Source organism: Pyrgilauda ruficollis, unplaced genomic scaffold (genome assembly GCF_017590135.1).
Source record: "Pyrgilauda ruficollis isolate IOZ18807 unplaced genomic scaffold, ASM1759013v1 scaffold20, whole genome shotgun sequence".
Taxonomy (NCBI): domain Eukaryota; kingdom Metazoa; phylum Chordata; class Aves; order Passeriformes; family Passeridae; genus Pyrgilauda; species Pyrgilauda ruficollis.
This window is the reverse complement of record NW_024519207.1, coordinates 6,097,009-6,116,591: the sequence shown is the minus strand read 5'-3', so window position 1 is coordinate 6,116,591 and position 19,583 is coordinate 6,097,009. Positions and strand designations below refer to the sequence as shown.

Sequence of the window (19,583 nt, the reverse complement as noted above, 5' to 3'; positions counted from 1 at the left end):
CGACCTATATATTTTACATTTAAAACCAAAGCAGAGAGATTGTATACTTATTCAGACTGTAGTGACAGATATAAATGGAAAATGACACACAGTAACTTTGCCAAGTCTTGGCCTGACAGTCTAAAATAAAACAAGAAATGAACCATAGCCTTTAGCATGTGTAATAATAAATCACCTATCTCTTCAGCTCATTATAACCAATTGTAAATTTAAACATCTGACTACCAATAAAAACAACCAGCAAACATTGCATTTACTTAGCTTCATAGCTGCCTCATACAATGAAAATTGAGGACAACCTGTACAAATTAAGCCTTCAGCATGTTCTGGGTATATCAAGGACAAAACAGGACGTATGTTTTCTTAATCTTCTTTCAAGCATTATATTGTTTTTGCTGTACATAGAAAGCATGAAAACCATTTAAAAATCTTCAGTAAGGAGAGTAATATTGAGGCCTTCATGCACAAAAAAAAGCTAATAGCTGGAACTACTGAATTCATAGAGCCATTTTATTCAACAGAGTGCAAGTTGAGTAAACAAAAGAAAAAGGAGTACAGCTTATTAGAATTCTTAGAAAACAGAGTTTTTTAAACAGAATTCATTAACATAAAATCACTCTTAAAAGGCATATAGTACTATTACTACTAGGATTCATGGCACTGCCTATTAAAGTTCAAAAACAAAACGGAGATAGATTTTTACAAAAGCTTTTTCTCTTCATCACTTTGTAAATTCCATTCTGGAACAAAAGCTTACAAAAACACTATGTTTAAACATGTATTTAAGATAAATGTGCTTTAGTAAAGGGCTGCGCCAAATTATATTCTTATTGTAACAGTGAGTCTACTTCAGATGCCATTAAATTCTCAGACAAAAAAGAGAGGACAGGAATGCCTACTGAGTACTATCTCCAAGTATGATTCTAAGAAACACTCCAACTATGATTCTGTGAAAGCAACTACCAAATGTTCTCACTCTTATCTTCATTAATAAATTGCAATATTCTTATTAATTTAATGGTATTTTGGATAGAGTCAAGGGTGCTTATATACAAAATTGCCAACTGCTTGTACACTAAATCCTTTACCAACAAGAGAAAATAACTGTGAGTGAGCAGGATTATCTGCACCAGCAGACACTGGATACTGGGTTACAAGGAATTAGAGACAGCAACAACAGGACTTGCACACAAAGGTCTTAGGAGTTTAAAATTTCTAAGGTGTTTTTTTGATTGGTTGGGGTTTTTTTTGTTTTGGTGGGATCTTCTTTGTTGTTCTTTGTTGTTGTTGAGGGTTCTGTAACATTTTAGACATTAAGTCAGGACAGTGAAAGAGGAATGTCTATGTGCAAATTGTTACTGAATTTACACAATCTACACAATTTACAAAAACCATCTAAGCTAATTTGAATTTATCACACGTAATTACATAGATGTTGCTGAACTGAATACTCTAGTAATTAAACAACCTCACACCTCTAGTAAAAACCACAGTTACACCTGAACAGGAGCAGCAAACAAACCGCCTGTGGCTTTCAGACCAAGACAGGTTTCTTTGACTCAGTTCTTCATTTTGATAGGGAGAATTACGATAGGTAGAAATGGAATCAGAGTGGCATAAAATGGATGTACAACACATTAAACACTTCTGCTGAGCCAGAAACAACTTCCTCTATAAAATTTTTGAGCTGATAGCTGCAAAGGAAAAAAATATTTGTGGTTTGAGAGAACAACTACCGAGCACATTCAGTATCAGAAAGTGTAAGAGATACTTGGAAAGCCAGAAGCAGGCAGCCTCACTGACTCAGAGGAAAGCAAAAAGAATAGACCAGTCACCAAAAACCAGAGAAGTGGTTTGGCAGCTCATAATCATCAGGCACATTCTGCATGCCTAAGAACATTTGAGAAAAGGCAAACTGTAAAAGTTAGGGAAAAAAGGAAGGGGAATTCTGACCACTTGGAAGCATTGAACAATCGGCAATATCTCAAAATGGAAAATGCAAAGAATACACCAGTAATCCAGCTGGTCAAAGGATCAGAGAGCTAACATGAGCCAGAGCTGCAGATGACCACTCAGCTGAACCCACAAGGCAGCTAGGCTATTCAAAAGAGGCATGCAAAGGCTGGAAGATTCTCTGTATGGGAAGGAAAGAGAATTTTCCAAAGAACCAGAGGACTGAACTGCTTCACAAGGAGCACAATAGGAACTGCAAATGCAAGATGGGATGGATTGATATATGAAGTCTGACAGATTCCACTACAATGGTATGTATTGGCACTAAGAGCATCTATTAATGCAAAACCCCAGAAATTATAAAATACTTTGGAAGGAGTAAGAGAGAAACAAATCCTTCCTTAGAATAAAATTTGCAACAGAAATATCTTAGAAGAGAAAAGAATTCTGAAGAATTCTTTCTTGTCTAGACATTAAATAGAATTCCAGTCTTACAAGCATTCCTATGTACTGTGAGGTATGGAAACAGTTTTCATTGAGGAGGTCAGGTAAGATTAAAATGGGTGTGCAAATAATACAAAAATGAGTCAAGGCAACAAAAAAACTTTTATTTGATATAAGATCAAGACAGTAAACACAGAATTAATCAAAGCATGAAAAAATGAAGAAAAACTCTAGGGATTTAGAGTGAAGCTAAAAAAGGATATAGGCTTAAAGTGACTTGCTCATTTATTAAGACAAATCTGTTGTGTCTGCATTTTTCTAAAATCTCATGGAAAGATTCTCCTGATTAGAAGGTAATAAAACCAAACAGGGGGTGTTTCCAACACTGTGAAAAAAGGCGCACAAAAGGCATGTGAGAATTAAAAGAGTAAACCCAAAACATTAGATAAATCTCGAGTAAAATACTAGAAGTTTATGGCTCAATGAAGAAATAAGTACAGAAAATGTGGAGCTTCTTATTCCCCACCATGCTTAGCCTAAATGCTTAGCCAATCAGTTTTACAAAAGCCTCTCAGGTGCATACGGAAAAGAAAACTCCAGTGCTGTGGGAAACCTGCTCAGGCTTATTGTTTGACAATGTTTAACTGGAAGCTGTTTTCCTTGAAAACAGTGATCTCTCCATATCTCAGTCTTGCAGAGAAAAAACATAAATACTTTTTAACTTAATTTTTACCATTGTATTTCAAATAATCATCTGTCAGTCGAAATAATTTCTCATGCCAGTATTTCATGAAAGTACAGAATAATTTTGAAGACCAAAATTCCAACCAACTCATATTTTCCTTTAACTCAGATCTTCTGAGTTAAGAATAATCTTTAACAATAAGAATACAAATTGACACAGTTGCAGAAATTGACAAAGTGCAGAAACTTCAAATAAGGGTAAACAAAGCCACATCATCAGCAAGTTTATTTTGGTACTTTTGTCCTGACTGTTGCAAGCTAGTGAACTAATGAATGCTGCAAACTGTTGCACTTGTACAAATGCTTTTGTATGTTAAGCACCTCTAAAGACCACTGCTGATGCTGGATTGTGCACAATCCTTAAATGCATTTTTTTATGCTAACTAGTTTGAAACAAGGAGTTACATTAGTATCAAATTAAAAAGTTGGTTGATGGACATCCTTTTTTTTTCAACATTATTCCAGTGGGATCTCACCAGAGGGGAATGGAGGGGCAGAATCCTCTCTCTCAGCCGACTGGCTAAACTGCTTTTGATGCAGCCCAGAGTACAGCTGCTTTTCTGGGTTCAAAGCTCACATTGCTGAGTCATGTCAAGTTTCTCATCCACAAACACTCCCAAGAAACTACCTTCACTCCCAGAGAAGGTACAAGTCAATATGTCACATTATTTCATTAGTGAGAACAAGAATTACAAGTAATTTCTAGATCTTGATGTTGCCTCAGTAAGCAAGGTGCATAAGGAAAGGATTTCTCCAAGCTGAAGACAACATTTGGGAAGACAGTGCTTTAAGAATATGATCTCTTCAGGAAACATGCACAGCGGCTAACAGCTGCCAAAACTACCTGTTTGGTATCACACAGGCTATCTCACCTATCAGCTCCAACAGCTGACTGGAAGGGAAAATATCCTGAAATTAGGGTATATTATCCTAGATTACTACATCCCCATATCTGCCTCTGAGTGTGACACCTAAACTTTACATTCCTTTATCTGAAATGTGGGGTTTTTTCTTTAAATGCCAGCTGAGGTTAAAAAGTGATTGAATACACAAATTAATCCATCAATGCCAACACACTTCCCATATTTTTTGGTTTTTTTCAATTCTTGTTACCACCCAGTTAAGATTAGCATTTCCTTTTACACAGAAGTATTCAGTAGCAGTTATTACCTGGACATTTTTAGGAAACCCATAAAAAAGAGGAGCCTTGCTTCTGCTAGACTCTACTCTCTCACCATTCTTATATAGAATGCAAAAAATAACCTCTTATTAAAATTTATACAGCTCTGGAGCTGCTATTATAACATCACTATAAACAGATGTTCCTCAATACAACCAGTTATTTTCTGTATTTCTTAAGGTTCATTGCCTAACAAGATTTGTGGTGTGCAAATAGAATAAAATTTCAAATAAGATTATATGTATTTGTTGACATAGTAAGTTCGTGAAGGTAGTGATGAGGAAGACTTTTTTTAGAAAGAAGAAAATTGACACAGAAAAATCTATGAAAGAGGTACTTAAAAGGAGATTATTACTGAGAAATAAAATTTTATGAGCCAAATCAATCTATCTTATACAAGAAACAAAAGCATGCACAACACAAAGTTAAAGAAGAGAAAGAGAAATTTAAGCTGACAGTGTAGAACACAAAGACATTCACCATCTGTAACTGAAGGAATAAACAAAAATGACCAAGTATTTAAAATAAAGGCATATTAAACTAGAAGTGACTGTTACTCCTCTGCTAACAGATAAAAGTCTATTTAAACACAGATGATCGTTCTTATAGGCAACTTCAGCCATCCCAAACTGTGGTGGAAGGAAAGCACGACACAGAACCACTGAATGGTCAGGTTGGAAGGGACCACAGGGGGTAATCTGCTCCAACCTCCCTGCTCAAGCAGGGTCATCCCAGAGCAGTGGCACTTGATTGTGTCCATATGGTTCTTGAAAATCTCCAGTGATGGAGACCCCACAACCTCTCAGGGTTCCAGTACTGGGTTATCTGCACAGTAAAGAAGTTCTTCCTCATATTCAGATGGAAGTTCTGTGCAACAGTTAAAGGCAAGTGACAAATGACTTCAGGTCCTGGACTTCAGGCCACACTGGCTTAGTAGCAGAGCAGCCCAGTTAAACCCCACAGGAGTCAGCTGTGACGGTTCAGAAAAGCTAGCAAGTCATTCAGGACAACATTCTAATCAAATGCAAGGACTATCCATCCCAAAACTGAGGAAGACAAGTAGCAGAGCAGCCCAGTTACACAGAGAATACAGGACTGAGCTCCAATGCAAAAAGGAAGGGGGAGAAGAGGGAAAGAACGCATCAGCAGGGATATCAGGCAAACATTCCCCTATCACATAAGATTGGTTTTAGGGAAACCAAATATTTGCTAGCTACAAAGTTGGTTATTTCTAAATATGAACATAGAAATAATAGCTCATTTTCAGGACTGAAAGAGCTGGTTAAAATGCTTTAATGCTAATTTTCACCAACATATGTAACTGCTACAACATATTAAAAGTTAAAGAAAGATGACACTCAGCTTAAGTTTTAAAAGATAAATAAAATAACCCATCATAATTATAGGTTTTGTAAGCTACTATTAAACATGGACAAATTGACAAAACAGATCTGACCAACAAGAAACAACAAAAGGTAACACAGACCAAATCCAGAGACGAATACAATCTATAATCATGCAGTAGTAAATGTATTTTGTACACATGATATTTACAGTCTTTTTAGAATCTTCTCAAAGATGTCAAATGCCAGAGGTATTTTTGAAGCATTTGACTACCTTAACCATACAAGTAACTACTTTCAAATTAATTAACCACTTATTATATAATGAGGACTTTTCTATAGTCTTTAACTGAGGTCTAAATATTCCAAAGATGCTAGAAGTTACACCTTTCACTATAATGAAATTAACTGGTTTATGAGGGTTTTTTTTTAAATACTGTTATGAAAGTATTAAGCATCAGCAATAATGTAGCCATTTAATTTACCTAAGATTTCTGGTTTTATACAGAAGTAATGAAGTACCACATCCTGGGGTGACTTTATGATACTGAATTGTATCCCCATTCATCTGTTTAGCCCAGAAATAAGTTCTACACCTTTAAAACCAGATCGGTGAGCAAAGGGAGGGAGAAGCATTGGCACACAGTTTGTGTGTGCTGGAGCTTTGTTTTCACTCCCACCCATTCCTCACTCTCTCAGCATGTTGTTGGCAGCACAGACAGCGGGACAGGACTCTCCTTTGCTTTTAGTTAGTTTATAGCTAGCTGAGGCAGAGACGTTCCCCGGACTGTCCTGGGTTTTTTTGTTTTCTTGGAACAGTTCAGCCCTGCCCTGGACTGAAAATCCAGAAAAACACCAGGAGCTCACGCCTGTGGCCAAGCGGGGCCTGGGACACAGCATTCCCCAGTGCAGGAGGGACTGATGAGAGACTGAGCGAGCTGAGCTGCAGCCCATGACAAGGACTCTCTGAATTTGCCATCTCTTCAGAACAGCAAGAGGTTCCATTGTCTAATATTATTCGCTTTTCCATGTTTGTGAGTACTTTGCTTGTTAAATAAACAGTTTTTCTGCTTTTCTCAAAAATGGTTTACCGCCCGAACCATTTGGGTGAGGGCCACTTGAATTTGCTTTCTAGAAAAGACCGCTTCCGAAGTTTCCTCACAAACTTTGCCCTAAACCAGGACATACCATTAAACAGGAGAACTACTGCCATAATCCATCACTCCCTAGAATTATAATATAAATATATTGTTCAATACTTACTTTTAACATGTCTTTGACAGCAGTCCTGCCTTCCTTTCCAAGGAAAAGATGATAGGGGTAAAGCCGATCAATAACATGCTGGACTGACATCATAGGAAAGGAATCCTAATTCAAATTTTAAAAAATTGAAAAAATTATTGGCTCATTCTGTCACCAGCCATTAACCCAAAATTCTGCACAGCTCTGAACTTAAAATAAGACTGTAAGGGCAATATACAAAGCACCGCTACAAGCAGCATTCGACTAGATGGCACTTCTCAGGTGTAATTAATTATAATTTAAGCGTCCAAAGTAGATTAGAAGAACTATGTTCTAAAAATTATTTTCTTTCCTGTGCATAAATGGAAGCTACAATGACTGGCTCAGATACCTAAAAACAAATATGGCTAAGAGAGACAAATCCCACCACAGGTAAATGAGTTTCACAGTACTACTAGAAAAAAACCCATATGACAAGAAATCTGTATTTCAATAATAATCTACACATTCACAGCAATTTATAGTATTTATTTTTGATTCTATTATATTGTACCAGTTCCACTTAACAAATCAGTTGATAGAAATTTCTGAACAATTTAATTAAAACTGTGCTGTTTTGAAAAGAGTAACTAAGTATGTTTGCACTTCCTACAGAGAAAAAGCCCAACCTTTTTTTTTTTTTTTTACTATCTCCCTGTCAAATTTAAGTACTCTTTTGTCAATTGCTGCCTGAACTAGAAACACATTTGACTCTGTTGCTGTAGTAATAAAGAAAGAGAAATGCATTTATGACTACTGAAGACACCATGCACAAAGCCTTTCCTGGTAGGAGAAAGGCGTTTCAAACTCTCTCTCAACTGATTAAATATTGATCGGTTGCTTCGAAATTGACTTACAACTTTTTAAGGACTATTTGTGTGTAACACTAGTGGAAAACAGTTATTTGACTGGAACTATCCTTTTAAGCCTTCATCAAAGAAATAAAACTGATTTTCAGTTATACACTTGGATTTACATAAGCACACAACTGAAAGAAGAGTTCCTTGGAAATGAAACCAGGAGACACATATTTTATGAAATGCGTAATTCAATTTATAAGCAATAACTCTATTTATAATGTTCCACATAAAAAAACCCCAGTAAAAATAAACCATTTATTGCACTATAGTAAATGTACAGCTTGAAGGATCAGGGAGCCCTTTATTGCATTTTAAAAGCCCTTCATCTATATATAAAGACATACCATGTAATTTTTCCACATTATCTCAAATTAGTAATAATTACAATGGAATGTATAAAATAAGCCTCTTCAGAACAAGACCCTACGAAAAAATTTCCCTTTTGTCAGACAGGAGTTCTCAAACTAAGAAATTATGTTTTGGGACTATGTGATTCTATGACAGAAGATAAGAAACTACTCATCACAATGCACTCTCTTCACGCTTTTAAACAGTTAGACTAGCTAAACTAGAAGCAGAGTATGGCACTGACCCAACATACAAAGGAAAAATGATGTAGCTCGAAATGACTGAGCACAGCTTAGAAATCCAAGTGAATAAAACTAATTCTAAAAGAAACAGTTTACATTTACCTAAAAAAGACACTGTCATACAATGGTAACAATTCACATTCTCTAATGCAAAATAAAATGCTTCCTTCACTCCATAGTTTAGATAATAGCTTAGGGCTCATTTTCTTTCTATTACTCTGAAAGCCATCTGGCATTCATTTAAAAATAATTTTTCACTTTGCAGCTCAAAGAATAAAAAGTTGCAATTTATTTCAAAATCCAACAACATTTTTTCCCAAAGCCCTTCAAATACTACTTCATTTCACTGAACTTGAATTTTCATCACTTCTTAATATCTAATGCAGGACCCCTAATTCAGAAAATTCTGTCTGTAAGTATACAGCACAACTGAGGGGATTGAGCACCACAGTAACACAAGTAATTGATATGCTTTAATGTTTGTATTCCAATAAAATATGTAGGAAGTGATCTGCTGCTGAGCTGTACCATAGATAAAATGACTGCACATGAGACAACAGGGAAGTGTCTAGACTTCCTTCTACAGACACCTGCACCTTGGAGAGTGGGCCTGAGAAACTCTCCCGGCATTTTACCCTCTGGGGTTGACCATACGTTCCTGAATGCAAAAGGGCACCAACCCCTCTCTCTTTATACATATCTCATGTCCCTGACTTCCTCCAGGAGGCACCTTCCATGTTGTGTTTGACCTTTTACCATGTAATTATAAAGTCCAAGGGACAAAGGACTATACAGGAAAGCAGAAAGACTGACACAGCTTTAGTCCTGAGCTGCCTGACCTGTCACTGAAAACTCTGCACAGGTACAATTCCTATTTCCATCTGGACTTAGCTGTCAGGAAGCACTGCATCTTTGAGAGTGCACAGCCTGCATCTTCACATAATCCTCCATTTCAGTTTCTTCTACTTCCACCAGTCAGCCCAGAGACCTAATGTAGGCTTCCTCTCATACAATTTAACTGTTTCCTAGGCCCACATTTGTTTTGGACCCTTTAAGGTCCCTCAGTGGAGAGGAAAATGTATCTTTGTAATGCAATCAATCTGATTTACATGTGTAACATTAAATACAAAGCACTTTTAGGTTGTGGTTTTTATTTCTCTCCATTTGATGCCTCAGTGCCATGAGATAAACTCTAGATGGCCTGAAGTCTGGTAAGGTGATTTACTTACCAGAGGGGGAGAAAACAATTGAGCACTAAAATACATTTAATAACAACACAATCTTATGTCATACCATACTTTGTTCTTCAGTATTATGCTATATGTTTGGTGAAAGTATTATCCAGGGGTATCTGACTGAGACTTTTCTCCCTCAAACTATTCTTAGTGTTTTCAGGGTTTTTTTCAAATATTCATGTTAATCTTCTTCTAACAACATGAATAAACCAAATCTAATTCCGAGCAATTTTAAACCCATACAGTTTCACAGCACATGTATGCACATACCAAAATCTGAACTGCAGCCGATAAGCTGTCTAAAGGAAAATCTGGAAGTCCCAATGTAGAAGATTCTTGAGAGCAGAGAGTTGTAGCAAAAGACAGGAGCTGAGAAATTCTGCATATGAAAAAGTAATTACAGAGTTTTATACATGCTATATGTATTTCAAATACTAAAGCATAAAATGTTAAATATAGCAAAAGATGCTGAAACTACTTCTGAGTGCACACAAGTAAGGTGTGACCGAAGTTTTCTAAAGCATGAAGAATTCATAATATGAAGGCTGCATGCAAGCATATGCCCACATATATTAAAAATTTCTTCACTTCTCGTGTCTATGCAGTGATAGAGACACAAAAATAGCATGGAATTCTGAAAGGACATAGCTTCTTCATTCTTCTTTTTTTTTTTTAATTATGAAAAATTACCTCTCTGTGGAAATGTTTGATCCAATTGAATATAACAGCTGAAGATGGTCCTGGAAATAGAACATAAAATCACAGAGTAAATTAATTTTGGCACCATATTGTGGGTCACAGGTCATGATACGAAGCATTCTCTATCTTTCCCTCTAATTTAGACATGAGGATTCTACTCATTCCTTGACACAGAATTAATTTTATTTAAGAACAAAAGATAGATCAAATTCTTTCTTTTAGGGCTGTGCTATGGAAGTTACTTTCTGCTGCAACATTCCATGGCAACTCTAAGACTGCATGTCAGGAATTTATTATGCAATATGAAAATATGAAAAATGCACCTTAAGATAAATTTGTTACCAAAGAATTCTTTTCAGAGGTGAGGTAAGTAAAACATAACATCAGAATTTTATCTCTACTCAATACAAATGATCCAATCTTCTGCTACCACACTCACCTTAAAGGGTAGATGATAAACATCTCTCGCTTGAAATCGAGAGCGGAGAGGTGGATCCAAAGGGTTACCAGAGTATTTAGGTACTGGCAGGCCCAAGGCTATCACTCGAAAATCTTCACTAACCCGAACAATCTTCCATGCATCTAACTCTGATTTTGTATGCTCCTAAATAAATTAAAACAAAGCAACAGGAAAAAAACCCCACATTGCATCATTGAAAACTTATGATGACAAAGCTCCAGCTCAACTAAAAGCCCCAGTCCTTCAGCCTAAATGTGGTAATTTTTCAAATGTTCTCATCTTTCATGCAGTGACTAGAAAGACTTGAACTGGTGAAATCTGTAGATGATGAAAACAAGTTTTTCCAAAATGAACACAGAAAAAATTATTAATAAGTTATAGCTTTCAGACCTGTAACATTATGACCAAAAACCCTAGAGATGATGGTGACTGTTGTGATGTTACCTTACATTACATCTTGTGAAAGTGTACAAATACAACACTCTTTTTACAAAGAACAGAAAATAAACTGAGCACAAAATATATTTTATTCTAAAACACTACAAGTGTGTTACAATGAACAAGCCTTTTTTCTTCTTTATTTCTCTCCCTCGTAAGTGTAAAGGCAACTAAAATCTCCATTTTAGAAGCTTCATTCATAAATTATACTTTATTATATGAAATAATACAGAATTAGTCTCCTTCATGAGGACATTAAATGTTGTATTATATCAAGCAAAGGATTCTAGACGTTAAAAAATTATCTCTATGCACATCACAGTTAAGTCCTCCCTGAAACTATACACAAATACATTTCCATCAGACCTAAATGCTCAGTAATTGTTCACACAGGAGAAGCGAAATTGAAACTTAGTTTATATAATACAATAGTCCCCAAACAACAAAACAACAATATTAGATTTAGTATTGTAGCAAGAGATTTATTTAATTCATATACTATTATCAGTGTGCCTGAGGCAGTCGTTTTGAAACATTTAATCATCAGAAAAGTGTTTAAAAGGAAGAGAGATGTTTTACAACCAAACCTTACTTTGAATTCTCATTTTCATTCTTTAAATACAATTACATTTTCAAAGCTTGTTTTTGAAATATAATAATAATGATTCCAGTAATTGCATCTACTAATTAAATATTACAATTTTTTTTAATGGTACTTCAGCACAGCTGGCAACCTCATACAATCGAGATCAGTGTCTGAAGGCTTATTGCAAATTTCCTTGCTGTGCCACATGGGTTTGAACCATACACCTAACCACAGGTGTGACAGAACAGAAACATGAAGAAGCAGGTGAGGAAGCAGGTATCAGACTGACAGGTATGTGACTGGAAACTACAGTACATGGAACTAAGATGCAAAGTACTACTGAAACTGTAAAAAAAACCCCAAACCTGACGAGTATCCATCCAAGCAGTGGGACTCAAACTCTAAAGGAATGAAAATGGTTTAAAGCAGTAATGACAGCAGACACTGAAGTCCCATTTCCTATCAAAGGAACAGCCTCTAACCATTTTCTATAGTTTAGACTGCTGTTTACATATACTTTTGTAAATTAAAGGCAAAACAGCGCCAATATAGTGACTGAATATAAAGATATTCATCTTGACCTCATTCTTTTGGTATCTTAATATTTTAAAAGCTTAGCAACAAGGCTATTGCCATGCTGAAGCATTATCTGGACTTCGTGACAAGAATTTCAACTTAAATATCTTTTCACAATGACATTTTAGTTATTCTCACATTGTGGCTTTCACATTTTAGAAACATACAGGCTTCATATAAGGTTAGCATGGACTCCTATTTTTCATACGTAGACAACATAGAAAAAAACCACTGAAACCTAGGTGAAATTTCTCCCACTTGACTCCTAAGTACTGTCTCCTTCACTATAATATTCCAGCACTACCAAGAAGAGGAGGCAAAAAAAAAAGAAAAAGAAAATTCAAATAGCATTTCCATACCTTCAAAAGTTTGTCATAACGATCTGCAGACATGAGAAAACGGCCATCTTCAAGCTGCATTTCCCTATTCTCCAGCAAATTGTTCAACACTGGCAGGACATTCCGCTCAGCCTTCTCCAAGCCTTCCAGAACAAGGATTCTGCCTTCAGTAGCTGCACGAACTGCACACTTAAAAAAAAATATAAAGTCCCCCAACATTTTAATAGAAATCAACTTTGCATAATTAATTCAAACAATTCTTTTGTTGAAAAAGAACCTCTAAGTTCTTCCAAGAACTTTCCCAAAACAACATTTATTTCTGTAAGAATCAACATGACTCTCATCAGTAGTGGTCAGGAAGGGTGATATATGACCACCTTTAACACATTCATGAGCTGGAGTTTTACTGCCTAACTATTATGGGGACTGACAGAAGTTCCAGTATTTTGTACCGACAGAATAAGATATAAAATCTTACAGAATTTTAGACTAAACACAGTACATATAAATAGATGTAGCATCCTTTCTTTTTGATGTCACATGATATTCTGCATTTTCAGGTAGTTTAACACCACCAAAGGATTCTGGAATAGTATTTTTAACAGAACATATACAATCAAGGGGTTTTTACCTATTTACAATCATATTAAGACATTTAGAAAAAAGTCCAGTATTCCTTTATATTTTTCTGAATATGCATCAGCATAATTCATCCTCAGTACATCACTTTAGTTTGATTAGAATGTAAGACAGTTGAAACCAAGCATAGATGATGAAAGCAAAAGAGTGCCACAAGTAATCAGATTTTTAAAAGAGTGATAAAATTAAAAGGATTCATTTAATTTAAAATTATAATCCCTGAATGAGTACGGTCTACAAAACCAGAATAAAAATGCAGCCATTAACTTGATAATCCTTTGAAAACTCAGGGTTAGAAAATGGTTTCTTTTCTACTTGATTGGTTGTTTATGTATGGCTGCTTCTTAATGTGGAGCCAAAATGTAAAACTAACCTCTGGTGCTGATGATTTTGTGCAACTTTGTCACAATGACATTAACTCAAGTACATTAAGTACACTTGATAGCTAATATTAATAATTACTGCCCAGTAAAAGACTCTGAAATACAATGCATTATTGTCTTCTTCTGATTTACAGAAATTTAAACTGATAAAAATGTGGCAGGTTTGGGCACAGGCAACATCTAGATGCACCAGAGTCTTTTTTAGCATTCCTATCACATTTAAACACAATTTCAGACACAAGCACAGTTGCAAAAGGAGAACAAATGAAATCTTTTCCCAGCATGTCTCCTATAAACTCCTACAGAAGAACCTGTCACATAACGCTAGATGAAAATCGCTGATGAATACAATAGATGCCAAAAAATAGGTCAGTGAGAAAGAAGGAAGATATGAAAAAGAATAATGAAGAAGCACCAGAATACAAAAATAACACACCAAAAAATTACATTTGAAAGCAGACGTATAAAAGACAAATGCATAGGAATAAAGTAGGAACAAAGACGAGTTCAGTACAACAAATTAATTGCGACATGGGTTTAAAGCACACAGCTGACTCAGACACCCATCTGAGGAAACACAGAAGACACCAGCCCTGGTTTTGCTTCAAAGGAAGCAAAGGGTGGGACACTGTCTCCACTCTCCCTCTGGGAGAGGTTGCCATGACCAGCCATGAGGACCCTGTCCACCCCTTCCCACCCCTCAGGAGAGTGCAGCTCTGGGTGATGAAAGCAGCTGAGCCACGTGGAGCCGAGCCTGGCAAAGTGGTCAGAAAGTGCAGCTGGCACAGCGCCAAACCTCAGCAGAACCAGCGCCGCACGGTGCCAGCGCCGGAAGTGGCCATGGGGAACAAAGCGGCAGCAAAACCGGGACAAGAGGAGCTCAGCCCAAACCAAGCCCCAGAGGCAGGGACTGGTCAGAAGCTACAGTGCCCCATGGAACAGGGTCCCAGCAGAGCTGCCCAGAAACAGGTGGCATGGCGCAATGTGACCTGGCTTTCAGGGGGTTGTCCATCACTGCTTTTCATTGTCTCGGAGCTAGGGATGGAAAGCACTGACTGTGGGAGCACCCGCCATCTTGTCTTTGTCTGGGGAAGCCAGAACTAAGCTGAGGTGGTGAACACCTTTTGTGTGTAAAGCACTTTTTTTTTTTTTTGGTAATATTGCTTTGTTGCTAATATTGCTGCTTTTACAGTGCATTTCTTATTCCATTCCTGTTTGCTTTCGGTAAATTGCTCTCTCAACCCACATCTTGGACTTTGTTCCTCTCTCACCAGAGGGGGAAGGGGAAAAGGCTTATTTGCAGTTTAATTTCTGTCTGATGTTAAACCACCACAACACTAAACAGTAAGACTAATCAAGATGCTTCGGTGCAATTTAGAAGCATAACTAACAAGTGGCAAATTAGCCATGGAGTAAACTTTTCACATCACTATTAAGATGGAAATAATTCCTAATTATTAATGTATCTAATCTGGACTCAGGCAAACATTACTGAAAAAAAGCACTCGTAAATTGTGGTACAGATCTCCAGATCAAGTTCCCTTCTTAAAAAGACAACACTTTTATATTTAGCCTCATAATCAGTATCAGAGTAACCTAGAATAAGCCCATTAAACAAGGACTAATCCTCAGATGACTTCTCTTCCACTGAACCACTAATTCTTAAAAAAAAAGCAATGAATTTTTTTCTTCATTCAGGACATCATACACTACCTAACAGGCAACATAAAATCACCTCTCTCCTCATCCCATAAAATGTGTACAAAGAACAAATTTTTTGCTAACATTCTTCCCTAGGAAGGTCATTGGTCATGTCAAAAATCTGCTCCAACCTGCTTGAATAGAAAGCCTGAGTCTCCAGCAGACAGTCCAGTACCTGGCATGAACAAAATGCTATTTTGTCTTAATGCAGCTTGGAGACATAGACAGAACTTGTTTTAACAAACAATTTATTTGCCAAGCTGGTTGGATTCTGCATATTATAAGTCTATGAAGACTTTAGGACTGATTTTTACTAGGCAGAGGAAAATACACATTCTGTTCATATGGTTTCAAAATATTTTGAGTATCCATAGAATCTTGTTGACTCGTGTTGAGACACACACACACTATGGATGTGTTGAAGTAACAGGCTTCCAGTACTAACAAAAGCCTCTCTCTTGAACTGGTATATGAAGAAAATCTGATGTAGGGGTAGACAGCAAATATAAGGAAGTGTATAGCAATCATTAATTTTGAGAAAGAGAATGCTCTCCATTAGCAATGCAATCCTGAGAAGCAGCTTACTACATACACTGTGCTGACTGCTGATCATCAGCTTACAGGATCAAAACTTAAAAAATACAGAACTTGGAAACTGTTCAAAATTTTTATTCAAAATTCTATTACTTAGGAAAAGAAAATTTCAAATGGCCTTTGCCTACCTATATGCACCTTTTACAATCAGATTCAGGAAAGGCTGAATGCACAACCATGGATTTTATTTCCTAATCAAAGACACCACATAATAATGACACCACCACCACCAACCCCTGGGCACTAATTTACTCTGATGTGCTTCCTTCCATCTTCAAAGCATACCTGAATACTGGAAATTGTTCTCTAGAATACAATGAAGTAAGTGCATACTTCACCTGCCTCTAAAGTTCTTGTGTTAAGTAGCATAATGTCTGCTCTTAAGACCAGAAGAGCTGAAATATTTGTTTCTGATTTATACTATTTCTGCATTCTGGTTGGTAATGAGTAGTAATTTTTTCCAGTAAACTAGGCATACTACAAGGCAACCTCTGAAAACATCCATTTTAGCTGTGTATTGATAGATTGGCATGAAAGCTACAATGCATTTAAAAAATCAGAGGAAGCAAAGTAATTTTGCAATCTGTCACTGAAAATTATTTTTAAAAATGCTTCCAAGAAACAAATCTTCATAATTCTATAATGACAACCCAGAGAGAGTTGCAATGATCCCCTCTCTCATTAGTTTTGCTCACTCTAAATGTCTAACATAAACCACAAATTTGACGGGGGGCGGGGGGTGGTTTATATCATGTAACCTTGCTGCTAAATCTGAGATTAAACATATTCATTCTTGTTAAAAGGTCAAGAAGGATTTGTTAAAAATTTACTTTCAGATTTATTGTCACTGCAGCAAAGGGACTATTTTGCTCATCAGAGGACAGATGCTGCTGCCTCCCACCTGTGCTGCCAGAGCTCTGGAAGGCTGGTAACCTGGATACCTGCTCCAGGGAATACCTGCAGCTACCAGAGGCTGGGAGCAGAAACACTTCACAAAGCACTGCTCTCATTGTAGTGGCTTTATGCAACAAACACATTACACAGAATGCTTACAACGGTTTCACACTGCACCTACCAAAAAAAATTATCTTTAAGGTGAAAACACCTTAGGAACAAGACAATCCTAGGCAGCCTTTCATTGAATTTCCTGTAGCTGAATTATGGTGAGCAGTGCAAAATACAACAAATGGAGGAAGCTGTAAACCCCAATTTTGACATAAATCACAGTGTATAAACATAGGGATGAAGTTATATAGTGTCACAACAGGAAGGACAGAAAAAAGCTCACCACAATGCACACACCGAAATGCAAAAAACGTCAGAGAAAGAAGACATTTTTACATCGCTTACCAAAATAGTTTGTAAAGCCACAAGAATTTTAACAGTATAGTTTTCACATACCAGAACTGAAGTGGTAGTTCTTTTCTCTCAGGAAAATGCTTATTGCACACTAGAACATTCTGGTTGTCGTGAAAGCCATGAGGAAGGTTCTTAGGAAACTCCAAAGGACTTTTTTCAAATCTGGGCATCATTCAGAGTACGATAGACAGACTACAGTTCAAACTGTTTTATAATTAAAAGGTTGGAAATTGCTCATCAGTAATCAATACCTGTGTCCTTTATAGGAGCTACCTCAAGGTACATTTTAGGGCTTTTTTAGATGATGACTTGCCCCTGCTCTGAAAACTGGATCCCTGTAATGACATCTCAAGCACAGCAACCATAAGAATGTAGAAAAACAACAGTACAAGCAACTCAGTGAACACAAGAACTAATGAGGTAAGGATTCTCTACATCTGCAGCCTACGTTTCAGATGTCCCTTCCAATGGAATATCTTGTTCCCACCACCCGCACAATATCCCACACAAACTCATCCACCCAATTCTTTCCAATCATTTCTGTAGCTCATAAACATCACAACAATGTAATGTCCAGATGTCACTTATGATGAAAAGAGATCCTGAACAACCATCTGGTAAAGACAACACAAAACTTGGGCTGGTTTGGAGATTAAAAAATGGTGGCTGGCTGCAGCAGGCTGACAAAACTTGAACTATTAAACACAAAGTACAGTCTATCTTCCATAGGTGAGAGGTTTGAGTCCCTGCAACCTACCATGCTAACAAATATCACAAAACTCAAAAGAAAATGATATCTTCTAAGTTCATTTCCATGAGTCAAATACAATTAATCCAAACTCTGAAATTTAAATTGTTAAAACTACCCAACAAGTAAAAGATAACAGGAAAAAAATGACAGAGAAGCAGAATGGAATATTAGGAGCTTTTACTGTCTCCTATTGAGGAAACTACTTTGTTAGACTTTCAAGATATGTGTAAAAGACATGTCTAATGGTATGTCTCTACCAAAGACTATATTGCAAGGTATTTGTTCAGCTTTAAGGCCTCTTAATTCCCTAGCTGTTGTTTTTTCCCCATGAGCTGAGCAAACTAGAAGCCTGTTGAGCCACACTAAAATAGATGACAACTTACTGGACTGAAGTAATAGAATCCTACAATCACAACTTGGCTCTGACTGTTCTTACAGATAGGTGCCACCTCTGCCAATTTCCAGTCACCTGGGACTTCCACAGTTGACAAGGACTGCCAGTAAATGACTGCATATGAGAACAGGCTTTCTCCAAAGTAAAAGTATCAGCAAAAACTGCACAGTAAGATAAAGGCCTACTAAAACCACATTCAGCCACTTTAAAAGCTAAACCATCACATTTTAATGAAAACTAAATGCTATCTTTTTCCTTAAATATTTTGAAAATCTTATGCCAGTTCTTTAAAATAAAATATACTTAATAAAAAAAGTTATGAATGTATAATGCAATTCCAAGATGAGATGACAAACAGGCCTGCCATCCATCAAAAAAAGTGTATTCTATCTTTTGTAACAAACATTTTTCACTTTGTAGATGATAAGCTACAGTTTTGCATTTTTTAACTTAGGCCACAAATATACTGAGTTATACATATTCCAAATGTGATGTTCATACTTAATGAAAATCAGTGTAATAGTAACCATTATGATTACTCAAATTAAAAAGGTAACTTAAGAACCAACTCAACTAATTCAACACCCTCTGTAATGGAGCAGGGGGCTACATCGTCACTATTCAGCCTACCTCCCCACTGAGTTAATCAAGTGTTTTCTGGGTAGGTTTTATTGCTACTTTTCTCCTGAGTTTAGCAAAATTACAGAGCAGATACTGTTATCCACTCCTATTTCAATTTAAATACCCACAAAAGACAGAGAAATTCCAGCATACCGGAGTCCTGTCAGCCAGGCTAGCTAGCGTCCAAAGAGGGAATCCAGCAGTCTGCAGAAGTCAGTGTTTCAGTGAGGATGAATGGCCTGAACTGGTGAGCATCTATTTCATGATGCTATACCATGGCACAGAATGAAAAGCAGCTAAAGAAATAAACTCCTGAATTTATTCGAGTTTCAAATCAGAAAACTTGGCTAGAAAAGTTTACCCTAGGAAGTGAATCAACATATGATGAGAGCATAAATATGTAAATGTGACAAG

The 19,583-nt window shown here is 36.7% G+C and overlaps 1 protein-coding gene across 1 annotated transcript in view; it reads right to left on the bottom strand.

The window, feature by feature from the left end:
- Positions 1-19,583, bottom strand: part of VWA8 (von Willebrand factor A domain containing 8) — a 181,970-nt gene that overhangs the window by 131,367 nt on the left and 31,020 nt on the right. The window contains exons 5-9 of the mRNA XM_041466938.1: positions 12,749-12,916; positions 10,769-10,933; positions 10,321-10,370; positions 9,901-10,009; positions 6,928-7,032 (exon numbers count right to left, since the gene is read on the bottom strand). Of these exons, the coding sequence (XP_041322872.1) occupies positions 6,928-7,032; positions 9,901-10,009; positions 10,321-10,370; positions 10,769-10,933; positions 12,749-12,916 (597 nt within the window). The remainder of the gene's footprint in view (positions 1-6,927; positions 7,033-9,900; positions 10,010-10,320; positions 10,371-10,768; positions 10,934-12,748; positions 12,917-19,583) is intronic.